This window comes from Phlebotomus papatasi, chromosome 2, assembly GCF_024763615.1.
Source record: "Phlebotomus papatasi isolate M1 chromosome 2, Ppap_2.1, whole genome shotgun sequence".
NCBI lineage: Eukaryota > Metazoa > Arthropoda > Insecta > Diptera > Psychodidae > Phlebotomus > Phlebotomus papatasi.
Window position 1 is genome coordinate 81668998 of NC_077223.1, and position 24539 is coordinate 81693536.

Consider the following 24539-nt stretch of genomic DNA (forward strand, 5'->3'; position numbering starts at 1 on the left):
GAGTTAAATCACAATTTAATTTGCAAATATTCTCTATTATTAGTGTTTTGAGGTTGCCAGTAAATATTGTCAGCTGATGCGGTAAGCTTATCTGGATTTATCACATTAACTGTTGTATTAAAATTGGAAATAAATTTTACATCTGGGTTATAGGGTGAACCAAGTCAATAAAGGAAATGGTACAGTGGTTCTTTGTGATTTAGATAAAAAAACTCAATTGAATTGAAGAGTGTTTATCTATTTGAAATTTGCAGGTTTAGTAGAGAACTTAATGAGTTGTTAGACCAGACCAGTGCAGTGGCCTGAGGGTACGGTTAGTACTCTTTTTCGTGGACCTAACAAAGGCTTTTGATACTGTAAGGCTTTGAGTTTCGCTCAACAGGACAGAGTTTTCTTTGGTTTCAGGAAGTATCTCCAATTAAAAAGAATTTTGTAGGAAAAGGTTTATTTCATAATCAGTTAAATCGACTATCCGATAATTATTAATTAGCGAATAAAATTAGTAGGGGAAAGTACTCTCCCTTCGAACATTCATGCTTTCGAATAATGTGAATTTTCTTTTATTTTTCCTAGATACTTATACACAATTATCACATAATTATAAATAATTGATGATAAACTAACTAATATTTAATAAAAATGTGTAAATCTCTTATGAAAAATAAAATAAAATTCACATTATTCGAAGGCATGAACTTTCGAAGGAAGAGTACTTTCCCCTAATAATTTTTATCCCATTTGCTTTGAACCTTGCCTTCTAATGTAAGCAATAATGTTTCGAGGAAGAAAACTGCAGCCTTTTCACTCTGACTAAAATATTCAATACCTTGGCGGTATCAAAGCTTTTAAATGAACAACAGAGGTCAACCACGAACGGGTTCAATAAATTAGCATATTTTCAATTTTACTGTCTTAACTCAGAGAGCAGTTATATAATCCGCTTTTTTTTCAGTTTGTTGCCGGTTTGTAGTACAAACGACAAGAGGTACCGCCTACCGGTCTTCAGTGCCCCCCCATAAGGGAATATAATCTTCAGATGCTTTGTTCCCATGTGGACCTCCGGATCTCACAAGCCTATTTCTCAACTGACTTACTTAAATTTGGATTTCTTTTTGAAGAGCCCTCAAATTCATAACCTACCTGTATCAGACTTAATCTATATTCAATCGGTACTCATAATTGATGTATCTTTTTCGAATATATATTTTTTTTGTAAAGTCTTATAAAAGGGTCATATTTTGGTAGAATTTTGAAAATATTAAGTATCGAGTTTGTGGATGTCACGCTGTTTGTTTGTCTGTCCGTCTGTTCATCCGGCCGTTACCACCTCTACAGGCCAAACTGTTAGAGATATAGATTCTTTACTTCCCTCCATAAGTCGACCCAATGGTCATTATCATGCCCCTCATTTTCCCTTCAGCCCACCCCTTCCAAAAATAAGTTTTTGGGATTGTTCGAAAACTTGTACGATTTTTCTCAGTTTTGTATATCTTTTAGAGGTTGCCTAGGTTGACATTTATTCCTTATACATAAAATCCCGTTGACTAACCTAATGCTAAATCGAACATTCCTAATAACAATTTTCAAGGTCAGAGGTAAAAACTTTCTAGAAGACGTAATTCTTAACCGAATAGTATCATGTTTAAACCAGTTGGAACGGTATTGGAATTTTCGAAAAGTTTAAACCTGTTCCAATCAACTATGAACCAGTTATGAATCGTTAAGCAATTTTCGTAAATTAATTCTATTACTCTTAAAGCAATTTTGAGCAATCTTTGGCGTGATTTATGAAATGGTTTAAATCTGTTGGGAATTGGTAAATCGTAAGTGATGCGAAATCACTTTTCAGATATAGCATCAAAGTTAGGAGTTCAATCATTTCGCAAAGTATGGGACTCATTACCACCCTTTTTACTGCTAGAACTCCACGGAGAGAGCAGTATATTTAATCCCTCGATTTTTTCATCCCCTCCCCAAAATTTCCACCTTCCACCCCCCGGAGACCACTTTTGTCAACAAATCTTCACCTTTCAGACGATTTCTGAGAAATGTCGTCACTCTGTTTGTCCGTCTGTCCGCCAGGCTGTCGCCAGCTCTAGAGGCCAAACGGTTAGAGATAGAGACTTGGGACCTTCGGGGGACCCCCCATAAGTCGACCCAAGGATCGTTAACGTGCCCCTCATTTTCTCCCCACTCTCCCCTTCCCCTCCAAAACTATGTTTTTTTAGAATTGCTCGAAAACGCGTAAAACGCGAAAGCGCTCCTGAAATGACAGCATTTCAGGAGAGCTATTTGAAGTTGGCGATTTCCTATGCTTCCTGTGTAATTTTTTGTGGCAAATATGTCGTCTATATACGAAAATACCGTTTAATCTTTCCTTCAAGTTTTTCAAGATCAAAGGTTAAAAAGACACTAAAGAGCGCATTTACCAAGCGAATGGTACTATGTTTGGGCTCGTTGGAAAGGTCTTGGAATTTCCTTTTAAAACTGAAGCGGTTCCAATCGATTCTGAACCCGTAATGAACCAGTTTATAGCCAATGAATAATTGTTATCCGAAAATCATTTCTATTGCTTTTTAAACAAACTTTTGGAGAATCTTTTGAGTGATTTATGAATCGGTTCAAATCAGTTGAAAACCGGTAAATGGTAAATGATGCGAAAGTACTTTTGAGGTATATAGCATCTAAGTCACAAGTTCGAGCATTTCGCAAAGCCTGGGACACTGCCACCCCTTTATGAAAAGTTTTAGGTCAATATGTTAATTAGAATCGGTGATACAGACCTGTCGGTTTTTTTAATGTTGGCTTATTAAAGCTCGTGTTAGGGGCTTAAAGAACTTAATTTGTTTTTCTGTTAAGTGTAATATCAGCCCGATCCATGCCATAGGACTTGAGCCAATTATGTAAGAAAATTGGGAAATTATCTTTATTTAATAATTGCGCCCCTTTTTAATTATGGCTAGTGGCATTTTACGAGATCTTTCCAAAACACTCAATATAATCAATTGGTGCGATTAGAGGCATAGTTATGGCCATTTAAATTCGAGATTGTCTGGAAGATTGTCGTTTCTAATTTGTGCTTATCTTGGCTTATCACTGAGCGTGTAAACCTTTTGAAAACCCTCTTTCATTTGCAACGCTCCAGACATCTGAGTGCCAATCGTGTCATTTAGACTGTACAAACCAGAGAACAGCAGCAATTTCGTCGTGATTAGTGACGGTTTCTGTAAAATTTATTAATAATGGGTGATGAGGAGAAAGTGATTTTTGGCGGAGATCTAACTACAGATCTTTCAAAATCATTCAGTTCTTTGGGTGAACTTTGTTATTATTACTTAAATAAAAATCGAGATAAAAGTAGATTGGTAAGTTCAAAATTCTTCCCCTAAGTACAATTGCATACAATAAGACTTTTTTATTAATTCACTTATTTAATTTCTGGAAAGATTGATGGGGTCACTGGGAGAAAATTCTCTTTCGGTGCAATTAAGGACAAAGCCCTTCATTTAGCAGAGTTTTTCCGCCAAGTCGGGATTAAAGAAGGAGATGTTATTGGGATTTGTTGTGAAAATCGCATTGAATTCACAATTACTATGTACGGTGCATATTTTGTTGGAGCAACAATTGTTGCCATTAATTATCTCTTCAAAGATCGTAAGTTTGAACTTAATAAATACTTTCAACACGATTATCACTTGTACAGCAATTTATTACATTTTTTATACAGTGGAGATGAACCATATAATTCAACTGACTCAACCTAAAATAATATTTGGCTCAGAATTCGCCATTGAGAAGGTCTTCAACACGTCTAAAAAATTCTCCTTCATTGAAAAAGTTATTCAATACGGTGATACTGTGTTAATTGATGGAATTCGTGCTTTTGAGGATATTCTAAAGGACAAGAGATATACCATACGCGAGGAAGACTATGTGTATCCAAAGAAAGATCTCAATAGGAATGCTATAATTGCGCTGTCTTCAGGAACAACAGGACTCTCAAAAGGAGTGCAGATCACTGAATCGAATCTTATGGCCACATTATCAATTTTAAAGTAAGTACTATATTTTAAAAAAATCGGTGAATTTCTGATCGGGTGGATTCGGTATAACTTTTAGAGGATTTAATATTAATAAATGATTCTGATGAATATAATCAGTATCACTCAGTATTTATAACTACTGTAAGCATTATGACGATGGTGGAGTTCATACGCAGAAAAAAATATTTTGTAGAAATGTTCGTAAATGTTTGTGAATTCCTGTGGGTGAGTTACAAAATGTTCGTGAATCGTATAACCCACATACAAGTTCGTAAAAGTTTGTACTTTTTTCATAAACATTTTTCATAACATGATCACTTGACGAGCATTTTTATACTTTTACAAACATTTGTTCCTAAATGTTCGTAAACACACAAAAAATGTTCGTAAAATTTTGTCATTTGTTCGTAAATGTTTGTTTTCCTGTCGAACATTTTACGAACATTTACGAACAAATGATAAATTTTTACGAACATTTTTTGTGTGTTTACGAACATTTACGAAAAAATGTTCGTCAAATGATAATGTTACGAACAATATTTGTGAAGATAGAACAAACTTTTACGAACTTGTTTGTGGGTTATACGATTCACGAGCATTTTGTAACTCCCCCACAGGAATTCACAAACATTTACGAACATTTTTACAAAATATTTTTTTCTGTGTAAGGGAAACTGGGGCACTACCGAACTTGGGTAGCTCTGATTTTTATTTTCAAACTATTTAGACTATAACGACCATTTCTTCAGTGGATAAGCATGTCTATAGTATCTATGAATTAATACAGGTCTCGTTTTCTGAAGTCTAATCAAAAAATCGCGGTGTTCAGTTCTACCCCGTTTTCGGTGGTGCCCCGGTGTCTCGTATGTTTTATATCAGGGAAAGGCTTAAACGATTCTTTAAATCTACGACAATGGCTTGTTGGAGGTCGGGCTTGGCGGTTCGATCACTGCACACGTGGATAATCTTGCGCTGTTCTATGTGTGAGAGAGTTGGGCGACAGTTTACGAGACGCATGATATACATTTGATAAATGGCTGTTTAAGTTATCGCAAAATTCTGATGAGTATTAAAATTGTTGCTATAGATTTAGTAGAGTGCTTGAGGATGATAAAAGTAACTTGGTCACTGCTGGAGGGAGGAGAGTTTTACAGTGTGCGGGCGTGTCTGTTGGCGGATCTGCTTGCTGGCCAAATACCGGTATCTGGGAGTGCTTATCGATCGAGAATTTAAATAAATAGATCATTATGTGGTGGTTCGTAATCATCTGAAAGCTCTCAACAGATAACTCTACTGATTGCGATCAATTAGCTCTTCACTGCAGTTCTTAAAGACTTTTTATAGGGATAGAGGAAACTAGGGCACCACAAAACGCGGGGTACCGCCAAACACTAATTTTTATTTCTAACTACTTGAACTATCTCGGCCATTCCTTTAGTGGACAAGCATCCCTATAGTGCCTATAAATTCCTATAGGTCTTATCCTCTGAAATGGAATATCCGATTAAAAAATCGCAGTGTTTGGTGGTGCCCCAGTTTCCCCTATTAGTGATTTATGGGGTACTATGTCGGGGATCTTAAGTCACACATTTCCTAAGAAAATTAGGCCAGATTCGTTTAAGGAATATGAGAAAAAAATGAAGTGTTCGAAACCATAGTGTGTGCGAAACCCTAAAACCTTCGCATGTTTTATTTAAATTAATAGAACAAGTGACGCATATCTAATCAGCTAGGAATTTCCACTCTACGTCTTTTTATCTGGCCTCTTTTCTTTCTCCAAGTGTACTACATATGCTTTCATAAGTTATAGACCAAATTAAGAGACGACAATCAGTCATTCATTCTTAACGTGCAGACAATAAGAAATGTTAAGCTTCTTTTCACTAAAAATTTAAGAGATAAAGTATCAATTATGATGAGACATTTTAATTTTAAAAAATTACCAACACGAACGAATTTTCGCTTTATCTGAAGCTCAATTAACAAAAATAATAAAATTGTGCCATAAAAAATAATTAATAAAAGTTTAAAATTAGAGCTGTTAAGGACGATTTTTACTATTCCCATTTGTTATTGCAAAAAAATAAAAATTGGGATTGAATCACAATTCATCCAAACTGCCCTATTCCATGTTTTTGTCACAAATTTTATCATTATTTATTTTTCATCTTTGTTATAGAGACTTGACTAAACTGATTGCACTTAGTGATGCGATCATCATGAGTTCCACTCCATGGTCACAGGCTCTCGGTTTTATTACGCAAATTCGATGCGTAGTTGAAGACTTTACTGTCATTTTCATCCCGAGATTTGAAGAACGTCTATTCTTGAGCTGTATTGAAAAGTATAAAGTTACTCATCCTATGATTAATCCTCATACGGTACTTTTCTTGGCTAAAAGTCCCCTGGTAGAGGAGTATGATCTATCCAGTCTTCAAATATTGTTTTGCGGAGGAGCTCCCCTGAGTAAAGAATTGGCAGAGCATGTCAAATTAAGACTACCTAATATCATATGGATTCGCCAGGGATACGGTCTTTCTGAAACATTTTTGGCTATAGGCAACGTTGGCATAAAGACTAAACCAGGAAGTGTTGGAACTGTTGTAAAAGGAAGCTATTGCAAAGTTGTTGACCCAGCAACTGGTAAGAGCCTTGGACCCAATGAAATAGGAGAATTGTACTTCAAGAGTCCACAGATCATGAAAGGTTATATTGGGAATGATGCTGCTACGAAGGAAGTATTCGATCCTGAAGGATGGCTTCGTACAGGAGATCTTGGATATTACGATGAGGACGAATTCTTCTTTATTGTGGATAGGATAAAAGAAGTGATCAAATATAGAGCATTGCAAGTGCCACCAGCTGAACTAGAAGCTCTCCTTCTGAGTCACCCCAAGATCGCTGATGCAGGTGTTACAGGGATTCCGAATGAGGCTGATGGTGAGCATCCAATAGCTTTTGTGGTGAAGAAGCCAAGTGAGGAAATTACTGAACAGGAGATAAAGGACTACATTGCCAATCTTGTAATCGATATCAAAAGATTGCGGGGTGGAGTAAGATTCGTAAACAGTATACCTAAAAACGCAATGGGTAAAATTTTAAGGAGAGAGCTTAAAAAATTAATTGAACTACAATCCAAGATATAATGGAATTATTGAATTGAAAAAAAAAGCCTAGATAAGATTATGGTAGCTCATACTTTTGTGATAGATCGTATTTGTCTTTTATTCCCAAGAGTTAAATCATAATTTAATTCGCAAATATTCTGGATTATTAGTATTTTGAGGTTGCCAGTAAATATTGTCAGCTGCGATAAGCTAATCTGGATTTATCACATTGGTTGATGTAATAAAATGAATAAATTTTACATCTGAATTATAGGATGAACCAAGTCAATAAAGGAAATGGTACAATGGGTGCAATGGTTCTTAGTGATTTGGATTAAAAAAACGCAATTGAATTGAATAGTGTTTATTTATCTATTTAAAATTTGAAGGTTTAGTAGTATACTTGAGCTCTTTAACCCTTTATGGACGATTGGAACACCTGTGTCCCATAAAAAAAATAATTTTTTCTGACTATACCTGAAGTTATTTTTCTTATGTCTGTACATAATTGTAAAGTAGAAGGTTGAAGGAATCTAGAATATTTTTTGCAAGTCTCTAGCTATGTGCTATGTAGTAAATATTTAAGCTCAAAAATGACGAATTTTTGAATTCTCAAATTCATAATTTATTTTATTTATTTTTTATACTTCCATTTTTTTTTAAGCAAAACCCTTTTAGCAATATAAACTACAATACTCATACGTAATATTTTTCATTAAAGCGAAAAATATTATTCATTGGTATTGTCAGAAAAATTATTTAAATTTTTGGGCTATTTTTGTTTGTTAATGCCCCTTTTCGAGGACCTAACAAAGGCTTTTGACTCTCTTAAGTTTGAGGTTTTGGTCAACAACAGGATGGACGTTCATGCCTTCAGGAGGTCTCTCTGACCAAAAGTAATTCCAAAATATTCAATCCTTAGCAAAAGTTAATTTTAAAATCAGTTAAGTCGACGATCTGATAAATTATAAATTAGTGAATAAAATGATTACCCTGATGTGACTATTTTGGTGTACAGCAGACTCTCTCTCAATTGGGCATTTGGGGCAAAATGTCATCCGGTTTATCGATAGATTTGGGCGTCAAAGCCTTTGTAAATTCCACAAAGAGCGCTCAATTATAAAGAATCACGATAAAATAGGAAGAACTACAGCGAATTTGAGCGAATTAGCTTCATAATTAAACTTGAAAATTGTCAACAAAATTTTTCGCCTGATTGAAAAAGAGCCGATTGAGTGAGAGTCTACTGTAGTAATTTTTATCTCATTTGCTTTGAACCTCGTTTTCCAGTGATTGTATTGAATATTTTATATAAGCGATAATCTTTGGAGATGGAAAAGTACAATCTTTTCACACTGACTAAAATGTTCAATCTGAAGAGTTTTGAGATTAACGTAGAGTATACGAGTAGAGCCTATTGGCAAAATCAAATGTAGTATCAAAACCTTCAAAAAGCAAAGGTCAACCATAAACGGGTACAACAAGTTAGTTGGTTTCAAATTAAGTGTGTTGGACATACGTCGTGGGACATTTTGATAGTTCAGAGAATTTAAATATTTTGCACAGCCAGACGGACGGTCGGATGAATAGCATGACACTATTTCTCAATACTTCAAATTTGGGGGACTTTGTAAAAAAAAGCGGTCTTGAGTTAGTGAGAGGTGATAGTTTTGGGATATCAAAAACTCCAAAAATTTTTTTATATTCTCGGTAGAATTTGAGAAGTAATATGATGAGATTATGTTAATCCCAGACTGAATAATACATTCAATACGTATTTAGCACTTAATTAGTCAATATAAAAGTCATTGACTTAATCTTAAGCAGATTTGGAACATTCGAATACCTATTAAAAAAATTAATATGAGTTAAACATCAGCCCTTTGTGGAAGCCAAAATCCCGAATTTTCAAAATCCTGAAAGGGATGAAATTATTTGGAGGAAATGTGTAGAATTATTTCCCGAGACACAGAAAATAGCTATGACACTTTTAAGAATTCGGGATTTTGACCGGGACATAGTGAAGATTAGATCTTCCAGTGTTCATAAGAAGCAGCTTCTTTATCTCAAATTTTGGCTCCAAAGCTTTCTACTCTTGGTATGGGTATGGTACCCTTGGTATGATACGATTAAGAATTCGAAATTTTGACTTTTAGAATTTTGATTTTCGGAATTTTGGCTTTTGGGTGGTTCGGCTCCATTCAGCTAAAGAGCCGAAGCAAGAGGAAGAGAATAGTCCGAATCAGACTATTCCCTTGTTCTGATAAGAATATTCTTGGGAATTCCGGGGAATTTGTTCTCTAGTAACGGCTCTTTCGAGCCATCGGGCTTAAGGCAGTCATGCCCCCTTGTGTAGACTACCCCCGGGGGTGTCTCGAGAGAGTTTTAATTCGAGATCAGGAAATTAATTTCCTAATCTCACAGTCCGGCAAATAAATGCCTCTGGAGAATAAATTCCTCAACAGGAAATTACTCAAGAAATATCCTTTGAAAATCTGACCTCGATCGTAAGGCTTCTTGAGGAGAAGCCGCTGTCCTTATGGCAGTTGGAGCCTATTGGCCGCTGATAGATTTTAGGCAAATAGTATTCCCGATGAATCTGGTCAATGGGAGATGCAATCTGTAAATAAGCACTACTTATTTTCGTGCTGCTGAACTGTAGTGAAACTCCGATAGCTGTTATATTGCAATCTGATTTATTATTAAAATTTTTTAACCCTTTTATACAAAAATCACTTTCTCCCACTTTCACTTGACAAAATTCTATTTGCGTCATTACCGAAAGTGCAATTCTTAATTGTAACAGAAAAAATATGCTGACCGATGCTGACACAGAGTGTGAATGCACTAGAGTCATTGACTTTACCCGAACAGCTGTCTTATTGACCTGATTTTTCATTATCTTTAGATGCTAATTTCTCTTAAACTAGTGGACCAAATGATGTTAGATCTAGCTTATGGGATTCCTTAATATCTCTAGAATGGTGTGTTTATCCTATTTTTCTAGTTTATGTTCCCATTTCTCTACAATATCCCCGTAAAGTTTGGCTTATTTTGATGTTTTAATGATGAAATGACTCGTAAGACTAAAGTAAAACTTTAATATTTACTATAATTTTAATATTTAAATTGATCTTTTTCTTGGAATATTGTAATTAAAGGGCTCAAGAATTAGTTGTTATATAGTTTAAATGTATAAAATATTAAGGAAAGTCTTAAAAATTAGCCCATAAAAATTGTCTATTTTATGAATATTTGGTATAAAATTGGCTCAAACTAACCCCTAGTTTTTAGCTAAACTATAATGGTTTAAGATGTAAAATCGTACTCGACTATTAGTTTGTATTTCTAAAAGGTTGGTAAGAGTCCTTAAATCCTTTTATGATATTTCATATCCTTAAAAAGCATAGGTAATCTTTTGTGTGTTATTAGATTTTATCATTTTCGAATAGGTCGAAATATGACAAAATTTAAAGTGAAAATTTTAGTGTCCTTGTAAGGAATAAAGGATTCTTACATATCTATACTAGTAATTTAACTTCTTAAAATTGCCCAAAATCGTATAAAATTTGATTTTTTTGTGTAATCTACCTAAAAAGTGGGAGTTACAAATTTCACTAATTTAGTAATAGTTGAAGGTGCATGATCATCTTGAACATGGGATTTTGGTTTTTCTGGTTCAACCCGTACAAAATTTTGGCAATTCGGGATTTTGACCCATTCAAGACCTTGACCTTTTAGGGATTGTGACGTTCGAGATTTTAGCTTTCGGAATTTTGATCGGGATTCAAATCTGTTTCCACATGCTAAGGTGGAAAAATTTATATCCTGATAATTTTTTTCGATTTTGTGTTACATTTTAATACTAATAACACTGGTTTAACATCACAGAAGAGAATATAAGTTCACTAATATTGCATCTATCCAGATATGCAAGTCAAATATCCTTAGCCTGTTAGGCTAAAAAGATTTTCTTTTGGTTTTTAAAGGTTTCGAATGGTTTAGTTTAGATTTTCACTGAATATCGCTTCGACATGACAGTCGAACCAAGGGCAATTTATTAAAATTGACGCCCCAGGTCTTCACAAAAAATTCACAATTTTCATACGCACACTCAAAAATGATAAAATTTATTTAAATGATTATGAGAAAACGGAAGGCGCCTCGTTATATCGACCTACTGGATTGTTTATCAATTCAGTCATTATTGATCATTCTCTAGTTCAGCATTATATCACTTTAAGATGTTTCCAAGCCATGAGGTTCAATTTTCTTTTATGGATTACTTTTTCTTTGCAATTGTGTTTATTGTATCCCTTGCAATTGGTGTGTACTATGCAATTGCGGCTAAACGGAAGGGGACTAGTGTTGAGGACTATCTTCTGGGTGGACGGAATATGAAACTGATCCCAATAAGTTTCTCTGTTGTGGCTTCCGCACTTTCTGGATCAACCATGATGGGTCAGAGCACTGAGGTCTACATTTATGGTCTTCATAACTGGATCTTTTTGTTTTTTGGTCTCGTCAAAACGATAATGATGCAATTCATCTTTCTACCTGTTTTCTACGAACTGCAACTAATGTCGAGTTTTGCTTACTTAGAAAAACGATTTAATCGTACTGTGAAGTTATTTGCGAGTGCAGTGTACATCTTTTCGGGATTTCTTTATATACCTTTAACCGTCTACGTGCCTGCATTGACTTTCCAAGAAATGACTGGATTTAGTATTTACACGACAGCTACAATACTCATGATCTTGTGCATTTGTTATACAGCAATTGGAGGCATTAAGGCTGTAGTTTGGACTGATACTTTTCAATTAGTACTTATGTTGGCATCAACATTGGTGATACTGGGGGTTGGTTTGTACCATGTTGGGGGAGCAGAAAATGTGTGGCAGGCATTGGATCGAGGCGGAAGACTAATATTTTTCAAGTAAAGAAAAGGGACAGATAATCCTAACCGGCTTATGTAGGTGAGATTCTTAACGTGAGCTAACTCGGAGTGCATGCAAATTCGATTTGAAGCTGAAGTTGGGAGACGCCATTCAGTTATCTTGAATCAAATTCGTGAAATTATACAAATTTTGTATTTAAACCAAAATATCAAAGATTCGGATGGAGTGACAGAAAAGTGATATATGGGTGAAATGTAGACCAGAATGTACTCTATAATTTTCCTATAGAACATGATCTCATCGATTACTCAGAAGCCAAGATAAGCGAGGTTTTTTGTTTCTTAACTCGTTTTTTCATCCAGAGTGCCCCAAGTAGTCATTTGTTGAACTTCAACTATATCAAGGAATTGTTGTATTTTGTGGGACTTTCCATTTAAAACCCTATTTTAAGTGTCTTGGTGGAGTAGAGGCAGGCAAATTGGCATCTGAGTGATTTCAAAGCGTTATTATGGGAAAAATCAATTTTTTCACACTTAAACGGCAAAATCGGAATGATAGCGTAGTCTGAGCGGAAAATGATGTATGGACGAAATGTAGAGACAAATGTCCTCTACAATTATGTCGAAGTAATCATCAAAATCGGTTCAGCGACAGTCGAGATAATTGAGGTTATGTGATATTGAAATTGGTTTTTCGACTGTGGCGCCCCTGGTGTTGGTCCCACAAAGTTCAAATGTTCTAGAAAGTTGTAGCATTTGGTGAGATCTTTCGTTTAAGCCCTCATTCATCAAAATCGGTCACATAGAACCGGAGATATGATTTTTTGAATTTTGTGAACTTTGACCCCTCATATCTCCGGTTCTATTGAAACCACAGCGCGCATACGCACCATTTTGGAAACGTCCTAGACTGGACTACAACATACTAAAATTTCATTAACTTGCACAATGCCGTTTTTGAGAAAAGTGACTTTGAATTTCGATGAATTTTGACGCTATCACAGCGCCACCTATGGTGACTTTTTGAACTTCCATCTGAAAGTGCTCATCGAGACGAAACCAAAACGATAAAATTTAGGTCGATATGTTAATTAGAACCGGAGATAGAGGCCGGTCAATGTTCGAACTTTGACCCCTTATAGCTCGGGTCAGGGGTTATGGATCGACTTAAGGTTTTTTTTGTTTGATAGGTATAATCAACGGCTACAACATACTAAAATTTCAGCCCGATGCACAATGGAATTTTTGAGCTATTTAACTTTTAAGATTTAAAAATTTTCTTTTTAATAATAGCGCCCCTAGCGGTGGTTTTATGAACTTGCGATGTTAGAAGGGGAAGTGGCATTTCACGAGAGCTTTCCAAAAAGCCCTCACTTTTTAAATTCTGACAATTAGAACCGGAGTTATGGCCATTTTAAGAAATTTTTTTTGGACCCTTATAGCTCGGGTCAGGGGGGTCGGGGGACCTTAAGTTTGGTATTGATGGAAAGCCCTAAGGCCCAGCTATAACATACTAAAATTTGAGCCCGCTCGATGCCATAGGGGCTGAGCTATTGAGAAAACAAAAAGAGGGGGGTCTTCAAAATGGCGGAAGGAGGGGTGGGGGGTGGGGGGTCAATGCACCAAGTTGCAATTTTCACCCGATATATAACCTTTGCCGAAAACCGCAAGTCGATATCTTTTTTAGTTTAGGAGCTATTAAGCTCCAAAGAGCGGCCGGCCGGCCGGCCGGCCGGCCGGGAACGTAAATTAGCCACATATATATTCGTGATCAGGAAGTGCTGAAACACATTTTGGCCAAATTTGAGGTCGATCGGACGACATGAAATTTTGTTAGGATTATAGTAGGTGAGATTGTTAAGAATCTCACCTAATATAGGGTAAGATGAGGTAATTTGGAATAATATCTATTTTGAAATTTTCTCGTTGTTTTAGATTACCAAAGAGAATAAGAAAACAACGAAGAAGTACAAGACTTAACTTTCGAGAGTACTTCTTCGTAAATTTTTTCCTTTTGCCATCGAAAACTGTTAGAAAAACTCAGTTTCGAATTAGACATGATTCCAAATTAGTCCATCTTACCTTACAAGCAAAATCTATTTAAATTTAGTTAATTTCAAAAAAAATTTACAGGTTTGACTTTGATCTTGAAGCTAGAGGAACAATATGGGCATATTTGTCGAGTATCATGTTCATCTCTATCTACATTAGTGGAATGAATCAGAGTAGCATTCAGCGGTTCGCATCACTTCCGACTTTGCGAAAAGCTAAACAAGTTTATGGGTTCAATTGGTTATTTACCTTCTGATTATGTCAATGCAATTCGCAATTGGTGGAATTATATACACAGCATACGAAGATTGTGATCCCTATAGAACTGGACGGATTAAGAAAGTGGACCAAATTTTACCGTACTTCGTACAAAAAACAATATCATTTTTTCCCGGATTCAATGGTATTTTCATTGCCGGGATCTTCGCTGCAGGACTATCATCAACTTCTACGCTTCTAAATACAACTGGTGGAACCATTTATAGCGATTTTATAGCTCCAACACTTAAACGTGTGACCGAAGAAAGAGCTTACCGTATTTTGAAATTAACTGTAGTTATGCTAGGTATAATAAGCATATTCTCGATTTTTATAATTGAAAAAATGGGAACAATTTTTACCGTGACCTATAGTAGTCTCAGCATTATAGCCAGCACATTATTTGGACTTTTTGTTTTGGGAGTGCTCTTTCCACGTGTAAACAGTAAGGTATATATTCTATAACATACCACTCTTTATAACAAAAATAAACGAAATTGTTATACACATTAATCGTTTTCAGGGCGTAAAATACGGTGTACCTATATCTGTTGCTGTTGTGATGACCCTAATGATCGGTGGCTTCAGAATGAGCGATCCTTTTCTTCCATTGAGAACTGATGGTTGCCTGAAGGACGAAATCTCGGAAAATTTGTATCAATCACATAAAGTATCGAATACATCTGTAGGGAATCAGCAACAGGATTTACCTTGGATATTCAGGATCAACTTTCAATATTACACATTTATTGGACTATTCCTGAACATTTGTATTAGCTATTTAGTCAGTATTTGTACTAAAAGTGAAGAAGTAGAAGATCAACGACTTTTGGCAAGTTTCATGAGAAAAAAAGTTCCACAAGTTCCTCTTTTGGAGAACAAAAACCCTCCGCAAATACGATAAAAAAAAATAGCAGAATAATTATTTTTTATACAGTTCACAGTTTTTTAAGGCTTCGGCTAAATATGAAAATAAAGTATTCCTGTTAAAATAAATAATATTTATGTTTATTTGTGTTTCTATTGCAACCAAATTAATATTTTTCCATACTTACTAATTTAATAAGCGTATTTTACTGCGTCTGATAGACTTGCGGCGTTATCACACTTGCACATTAAAATTTTAATGTGATTCATATTAATTGTCGCTTGTGAGCGTCGAAATAAGTAATTTGTGTCTTTGAGTCACTTAATATTTGGCATTTTTCTATTTATTGATAAAGAAGTGGACTTGGCCTGCAAAGAAAAGTTTAAATTTACCTAAAGCATAAATATTTTTCACATTAAAAAATTAAAGAGAAAATCGCATTAATGCTATAAATCAATTTATATCAAATTTTGCGGATCAAGTCTACCTTTTTATCAACAAATGGATTAAATTTTGAATATAAAATGGTTCAAACACACAAATTACACATTTGGACTCTCAACAGCGACAATTAATGTGAATCATATTAAAATTTTAATGTGCAAGTGTGATAACACAGTTACGGCTTAAACCGAGAGACGGCTTAATGAAATTCTATTCAAAATCATAATCAGATTGCATTTCCATTACTTTCTCTCGGCTTAAGATGAGAAACTTGAAGAAACATCTTAGTTAGTGGGAAACTGATAGGAATGTAGTCTAACATTATTTTGATTATAGGGTAAGTTAAGCTAATTGAAAACTTGCTCCAAATGGAAATTTTTCTCTATTCCAAATGGAAACGTTATTATTTTCATGATAAATACAGTACTAAATTACTATATTTATATATTTTCTATATCACAGTTTCACTATTCAGTTAATTTTGCTCCAAATAAAGCGAAAATCCATTCATATTCACAAATTTTAGTTTGTTAATTTCTCAGAAAAATTAAATGTGTACCTTTTCACCATTGAATTTTTTATCGATCGACCAGGTTTTCCAATGAAAAACACAATGTGGTGACTGTTGTTTATTCGTTTTGTTTGATATTTATGTCATATTTCTGGCTAATTTTAATTAAATTAAGTGCTAATTTTTATTTCTAACGGTACATGAAGTTTTCAAATGAAATAAATACTCATTTCGTGAACAAAAAGGGTTTTTCTCAAGTGTCTGCAAATGCTTCAATAGGAAACCCTGGAAATATGATTTTTTGGAGAGATTTTCTTATTGCTTTAGACGGGAAAGGAGAAATGACCAGGAATAAGAACAAATCCTGCACTCAGGAAGGAGCAAATCAACAAGGTTTTGGAAGTCTTTCGTCGCGGTTTCAGTTACACTGTTTGTCTCCAATTAGAAACTTTCCCTTGTCCCCATTTGGATTAATTTGTTTCCAATAGAAGTAATTGCACTTGTGTGTTTTTCTTGTATTTAAGAAGTTTTCAAATTATATTTAAAGAATTTTTACTAAACAGTAACATTCTAGAAGAGTCAAGGAGCAAATTTATGTAATTCTCTTCAGAAAAAATTGAACTTAAAGTGTGGAATATTCTGTCAAAGTTAAAGTGTCTGGAAATGGTTTTGAATTAGAACATTTACCCTAGTTACGTTAAATTGCCTCTCGGCTTATGCCCAACGCACAATAACTTTTGTTTAGTAAACATGTTTTTGACATTTCAATGAGAGTGAGTGAGATCTAGATCTAGTCATCTCGCTCACTCTCATAGGAAATTTTGAAAACATGTTTACAAACAAAAGTTATTGTGCGCTTTTCATGAATGAAACATAGATCTAGTCATCTCGCTCATTCCCATGGGAAATTTTGAAAACATGTTTACAAACAAAAGTTGTTGTGCGTTTGGCATTAAGGCGTAGGTTTGGCCAAAACATAAAGATCCAAATATACTCGGGCTGATTCTTTAAAATATTTAGCCTTTTATATGTGATAGTTAAGATTTATCTCAACTATCATACCCTAATGCCGGCTTCAGAGTCTTTAGCGCAATGAAATGGGCGCAGAAGGTTTAGCCCAATTCCCGAAGATCTCAATAATCTAAAGGGACAGATAATCCTAACCGGCTTATGTAGGTGAGATTCTTAACGTGAGCTAACTCGGAGTGCATGCAAATTCGATTTAGAGCTGAAGTTGGGAGACGCCATTCAGTTATCTTGAATCAAATTCGTGAAATTATACAAATTTTGTATTTAAACCAAAATATCAAGGATTTGGATGAACTGATAGAAAAGTGATATATGGGTGAAATGTAGACCAGAATGTACTCTATAATTTTCCCATAGAACATGATCTCATCGATTACTCAGAAGCCAAGATAAGCGAGGTTTTTTGTTTCTTAACTCGCTTTTTCATCCAGAGTTCCCCAAGTAGTCATTTGTTGAACTTCAACTATTTCAAAGAATTGTTGTATTTTGTGGGACTTTCCATTTAAAACCCTATTTTAAGTGTCTTGGTGGAGTAGAGGCAGTCAAATTGGCATCTGAGTGATTTCAAAGCGTTATTATGGGAAAAATCAATTTTTTCACACTTAAACGGCAAAATCTGAGTGATAGCGTAGTCTGAGTGGAAAATGATGTATGGACGAAATGTAGAGACAAATGTGCTCTACAATTATGTCGAAGTAATTATCAAAATCGGTTCAGCGACAGTCGAGATAATTGAGGTTATGTGATATTGAAATTGGTTTTTCGACTGTGGCGCCCCTGGTGTTGGTCCCACAAAGTTCAAATGTTCTAGAAAGTTGTAGCATTTGGTGAGATCTTTCGTTTAAGCCCTCATTCATCAAAATCGGTCACATAGAACCGGAGATATGATTTTTTGAATTTTATGAACTTTGACCCCTCATATCTCCGGTTCTATTGAAACCACAGCGCGCATACGCACCATTTTGGAAACGTCCTAGACTGGACTACAACATACTAAAATTTCATTAACTTGCACAATGCCGTTTTTGAGAAAAGTGACTTTGAATTTCGATGAATTTTGACGCTATTTTGACCTTAAGTTTGGTATTGATGGAAAGCCCTAAGGCCCAGCTATAACATACTAAAATTTGAGCCCGCTCGATGCCATAGGGGCGGAGCTATTGAGAAAACAAAAATAGGGGGGTCTTCAAAATGGCGGAAGGAGGGGTGGGGGGTGGGGGGTCTATGCACCAAGTTGCAATTTTCACCCGATATATAACCTTTGCCGAAAACCGCAAGTCGATATCTTTTTTAGTTTAGGAGCTATTAAGCTCCAAAGAGCGGCCGGCCGGCCGGCCGGGAACGTAAATTAGCCACATATATATTCGTGATCAGGAAGTGCTGAAACACATTTTGGCCAAATTTGAGGTCGATCGGACGACATGAAATTTTGTTAGGATTATAGTAGGTGAGATTGTTAAGAATCTCACCTAATAACAAGCAATTTTATTGATTTTTTCAAAATCTATTGAATCATTTGCCCTTATTATCCAATAAACAACAATTTCCTAAAAAATCGTGCCTGATAAGGAATTAGCGAAGTTAAGCCAGATGGCTAAGTCTTAGGTCTGAAGCCCATATAAGGGCTTTGGATCATCAATCAGAGGTCCTTTGCATAAATTTCCTTTCCTGCCAAATTTTACAAATATTCTCAATAAAAATATTCTCAAGGATCAATCTGAATCTATTTGGTCCTAACATCACAAGACTAACATCACATTTGCATTCAAAGCTATAATTCATGCGAGTAACATTGATGGTAATCATAGGCTTTTAAGAACAACGGAATAAGGAGAAACTACAATAAAATCCTTGTGATATGTTTTTTGTAAGGTTAAGGTTGTTTCTGTAGGAGATTTTTGCATAAGCCCCAGGTAAGCGCTGTTTCTAAATGTCTCGGCAATTCAGGAAAAAGGATGAACCCAACTTAAAATGTCAATAGCAAATCTGTTTGAAGAGGGATGAAAATAGAAGAATATGCAGTGTGCAAATATTACTTATACTTCTGTGGCTGATGTTCACCCCCTGTTTCTCAGCTACGGACTACAACAGTCAATCTGAAAGCTGAGTAAATATTTTTTAATGCACCATTTATTGTTGTCACTAGCCATTTGAATCCCTCTCTTTTACAATGTTCGCATGAGAGGTGGGCAAAAAAATCAATTTCTGCTTCAAACCATTCCAGTCAATATTGACTTACCAAATGGAATTTTTATTATTGCTTTTGAAACCATTCTCCTGGTTTTTATTGTAAATTCATGGGTTTTAGTACGATTTCTTTTCTGGATGAAATCTGCTGAGCGAAGGACTCATTGGAGTGTCTTGTGGGGTAGTTTGCAGCGTGAGATATGGTTCAGGTATAGAGGATAAGTGGCAAAAATTGGCCAACAATCTCGAGGATGCATCTTAGAGGGAATGTAGAGGGTCTCTGTATGTTGGTTCGAACTTTAAGTGTGAGATAGAGGATGAATTCCCCTGCAGAAGTGTAATTTGCACTCTTGGGGTGATATATATATTTAGGAATTCCCTGTGAGTTCTTTCTCCCTTCTTTTGCCTGCAACTTGCCTGAGGCCAAGGGTGTTAGCATGTTGTAGGAACATCACTATCCAGGAAGGGACCTTAAAACACTCAGAAAAATATAACTGATAAAATTGCACAATTATAATAATTTTTTGGAACTGTGTTTAGTTTACAAATTATGTAAATATTTTTGTAAATATTGAATGCAACGACTTACAATCGTTATAACAATCTAATTAATTTAAAATCATTCTAACTTCATTTATAATTTACTTAACATAACTGAGTGACGATTTTACTATGTGAGTATTAGAATTTAATATGTACTTAGTAAATTTTACTATTCTATATTCACTGAGAGAAATCCGAAAAAGTTAAAATAACACTCCGGAAATGTTTATTTTACCCTGCAGTATTGATCCGAAATCGGTGTAAATATTGTGCTTTTTTGGTGTATGAGGGGTCAAAGTTCCCCTTTTTCATGTTAATTTTACCTTTAAAAAGGTATAAAATTAACATTAGAAAATGTTGATATATTTTTACACTTAAAAAGTGTTATGGTTTTAAGGAAAAAAAGTTAATCGCACACCCGTTTTTTCTCAGTGTTGCAATTTACCTTCCACAACAGACCTACAATTTAATGAATCCGTATATTAGAATTTAATATCTGGTTAGTTGTTTTAAAATTTGTTTCGAAATTAGTAACTTCACTGAGAAAAAAACGGGGCTGCGATTGACTTTTTTTCCTCGTAACTTTAACACTGTTTAGGTGTAAAAATATATCAACATTTTTTAATGTTAATTTTACACCTTTTTAAGGGTAAAAATAACATGAAGGAGAATAACTTTAACCAATAATACACCGAGAAAGCATAATATTTACACCGATTTCGGATCAATACTGCAGGGTAAAATTAACATTTCTGGAATGTTACTTTAACTTTTTCGGATTTCTCTCAGTGCTGCACAAAGTGACAATTTTACAGTATGGATATTAAAATTTAATATATTGTTGTGGATGAGACTTTAAAGACCTTTAGAGTAGGAGGAAGAGACTAGGTCTTAGACCAGCAACAATGTGAAGACTTAGGGTTAACTTAACCCTCTAACAGGTAAGACCGCCTCCAGGCGGTCTTCACAAAAATCACATTTACAGCGACAATAAAGGTTTTATTTATTTAAAAGTGCTATAGTGTCCTCGGTAATAGTCTTATAAACATCTCTTGAAAGTTTGAACTCATTTTGATTCTTCGTTTAGTTGCTCTTCCCAGTTTTGTGTGACAGGTCAGAGAAAAAGCAACAAAATATATTTGTGCAAAAAAGCTCATTTCCAATTTCCATAAAAATACCGACTTAAAGTTATCTGACTAAAATAAATTTATTTTTTAATAAAAGATATGTCATTCTACTTTGTATATTTTATTTAAAAAAATTGAAAAAACTAAAAATGTGAATTTTAGAAGTAAAAAGAGTTTCAAATTTTTTTTATATTTTTAACTAAACTAAAAGAGATAATGAAGAATGGATGGTTTTTTCGACTTTATTAAACACTGTTAGAGGGTTAAAAGTTTACGATTTATTATCTTCGAATTTTGGCTCAAGGGACAATCCTGGCACTTGGTAATTTTCCTTATAGGGTAGAGCTGCTTTTCGAGGGCACCCTTTATCTTGAGGCATCTTGTCTTCGCTGTAGGAGTCAGGACAGTAAGGTTCATCATTCGTCGGACTTGGTTTCCCGTTGTAGAAGAACGCGTGTATAGTGCGAAATTAGTCTTATAGCCCGACTAAGACATCTTATGGTCACGCGAAAATTGTGTTACCCTAACAACCAGAGAAGGCAACAATGGCCTCAACATTTTCCAAGAATTAAGATGTTAGCCCTACCACCAGGCAGAGGAGGCAGAAGTCCCGTCTCTCTTGCTGAAGAGAATTAGCCAGACTTGTCATTCAGGGGAGGGGGCAAAGGCCTTGACACTCTCTTGATAGATGCGCAGCGGCTACGACCAAGTGGATCTGTTGACTGATCTGGACGATAAACTCGGAAATGGTCTCAGTTGACTAAGTATTGGTATCCACGAAAAAAAGATTCCAACTCCGAGAAAGTAAAAGTATCACAGATGTGAGATGCATAATGGGTCCAAAAGGAGGCCTGGGTGCAGCGGTTCCGCGAGGAACCGCCCCCACTGTAATCTGTAATCTAATCACAGATGTAATCACGGTATTGGAAGAAGCGAGCTTAGCAGTAGACGGTGACCAGGAGGGAGAACGGTCTTGACTCCCATTCTAGGTCATCAAGAGGGGCAAACACCTCGATACTCTTTCTGGTAATGATTTGCTGAACTTGTTCACCAAAGTAAGGAGCAAAGACCATGACAATTCCAAGCCTAATCTAGAAGTCGGCGACGACAATAGCCGCTCTCTCGATATTTAAGGAGGCGAGCTCGTGCAATAAAGATGGTCACGGAATTTTATAAAGATAACGTCGGTGGCGGAATTGGTAAGAGCGTTCGGCTCTCGAACTGTGTGATCCTTAAGTTGACTGTAACAGCTGTGAATTCTAGCCCTGCCCATTGCAAAATAATGAATAAATATCAATTAAAGTCCGATATATCAAAAAAAACTACTACTTTCTTTTCTGTTTTACTAATATTATGGTTAATTTTATTATCTGTATCGTAAATAGGTATATATGAATTCTTTAGACGCCTTACAGCTTTGAATAGCGATTATTTGAAAGAATTATCAATTCTTTGTACCTTTTTGACAGATTTTTATAAATAAAAATCCAGAATATGTATTGTGTAAAATGCTATATAAATTTTTCTCAGTGTACTTTCACCCACTGCACTCAATTCCAACACACAAACCCCGTGAAGTGCATCAAACACACAAGAGGCAAACACACATGAGAAATTATTATCTCATACCGCCACAAAAATACATATAGTAGGGAGGATTTTGGCCCAAGGAGGAAGAGATGAGGCAAACGGCCCTTCAGTTCGAAATAGGATTTCAAACGGTGAACACTTCGGTTATCCCTCAGTTTCAATCCCATTTCTTCTTGTCGTTCTGAATCCAATCTCCTGTGTGCATACAATTAGTGCAAGAAAATCACGTAGTTTCAATCGTGAATTTAATTAAAGAAGTGCCAGCGGTGAACAAGAGTGGTTCTCCAGTGAAGTAAAAAAAAGTGCCATAATGGGAGTTTAATGAAGTTACTGGTGGGATATCTCTCCAAAGCCGACAGAAGCTAATTGAGATGTAAAAGAATCCATTAAATTAGATTTATATCAGTTTTAGCAAACATTGAAAATTTAATTGGTTTTTACTCACACTGCTTACCAACTTGGGAATCCAATCAAATGCCAGTGAAATTGTGCTTTATGCTAAAAATGAGGAGATTACTCTCGTACAAGAAATTAAAATCTACAACAGTGAAGCACCATGAGGATTTGACCAAGGTAAATTAAAATCATCTTTTTCACAATTAATTTCCCGGTCTCCAGCAAAGTCTTGAGAGATATGTAGGGGTGTCTGATAAGAAATTGAAATTAAAATGGCAAGATGTCAAAGTCAACTGTCATTTTTAATATTCCGTGATTTAAATGTCATGTCAAAAGTTTAATGAACTCCAAAAATTGGGTTTGAGTAATACAGAGAATAATACAAAGTATTTTTCAAAATTGTGATTAGTTTTTAAACTGGATCCATGCAGAAGATTACTCTATTTTGGTTTTCAGAAAAAGGAATATTTACAGAAATTCCTTATCAATTAAATGAAATTATTGAGGTTTTGGTTTAAAGCAGCTTAATACAGGGCTTTAAAATGGGTTTGTTACTTAAAAAGTCATCTTCTAATGTATTCAAAACTTATTTAAAACCAATATTTCACTAAAGATGCCTAAATATGGAAAGTGTTACAAAATTAGTTTGTGTCTTGGATAAACTTTCTTTGCATTTTAATGCCAATCATTATTTTACTGGTTATATTTTGTAAAAAAAATCTTTCTTTTACTATTAAAATAAAAGAAAACTTAAATAAGAGAAAAACAGATATTAGCTTTGCAAATGGTTTAAATGTTCTAAATAAGAGCAGCCCTACGGTGAATAACGGAATTAAATAACGGAAATACTTCACTATTTTTAGTTGTCATTATTCTATTAAAAACTTACAAAAACCTTGAAAAAATTACAATTACAGAAATTTCTTATACTGGTCACGTAAAATATTAAGTCGTTTTACTTTCAAAATCTTTTAGAAAGTTACAAAATAGGTTCAATTCATGGATAAAGCATTTGTGGAAGTGTTTTCTTCAGACCATGTTATAAAATACATTAATACTAACAATCTTCTAAAACAATATAATCTTTTATTTAAATACTGAAAACTGTACAATAGAAATAATAATTTATAATGACTTTATCTAACAACTTTAAAGCATATAAATAATTTGCAGGGGGTGAATAAGTCTGCCACTCACGGTAGAGGAAAGTGCCCATGCTTGACACCATTGGAAGCTTCGTAATGACTAAATTTTCTATGTTCCACAATATATATGTGACTCATTGCAAACATATTTTAAAAACTATGGAAAAGGGGCCAGTTTTTAAAATATATTGCGGAGTCATGTTTATTGAGAAACATAGGAAAAATTTAGTCATTACGAAGCTTCCAATGGTATCAAGCATGGGCAGTTTCCCCTACACTTTGAGTGCGATCAGCGCGAGCTTGGAGACTGATTGCTGCAATCAGTGCGATCTTAGAGACTGA

General features: G+C 35.0%; 1 protein-coding gene across 1 annotated transcript; it reads left to right on the plus strand.

Moving 5' to 3' along the window:
- The first annotated feature begins 3143 nt into the window (after positions 1 to 3143).
- Positions 3144 to 7510, plus strand: LOC129804651 (uncharacterized). The gene is made up of 4 exons (XM_055852179.1): positions 3144 to 3365; positions 3447 to 3654; positions 3728 to 4055; positions 6223 to 7510. Exons 1-4 carry the CDS (start codon positions 3243 to 3245, stop codon positions 7187 to 7189), a joined length of 1626 nt encoding a protein of 541 aa, XP_055708154.1. The 5' UTR covers positions 3144 to 3242; the 3' UTR covers positions 7190 to 7510.
- The last annotated feature ends 17029 nt before the right edge of the window (positions 7511 to 24539 follow it).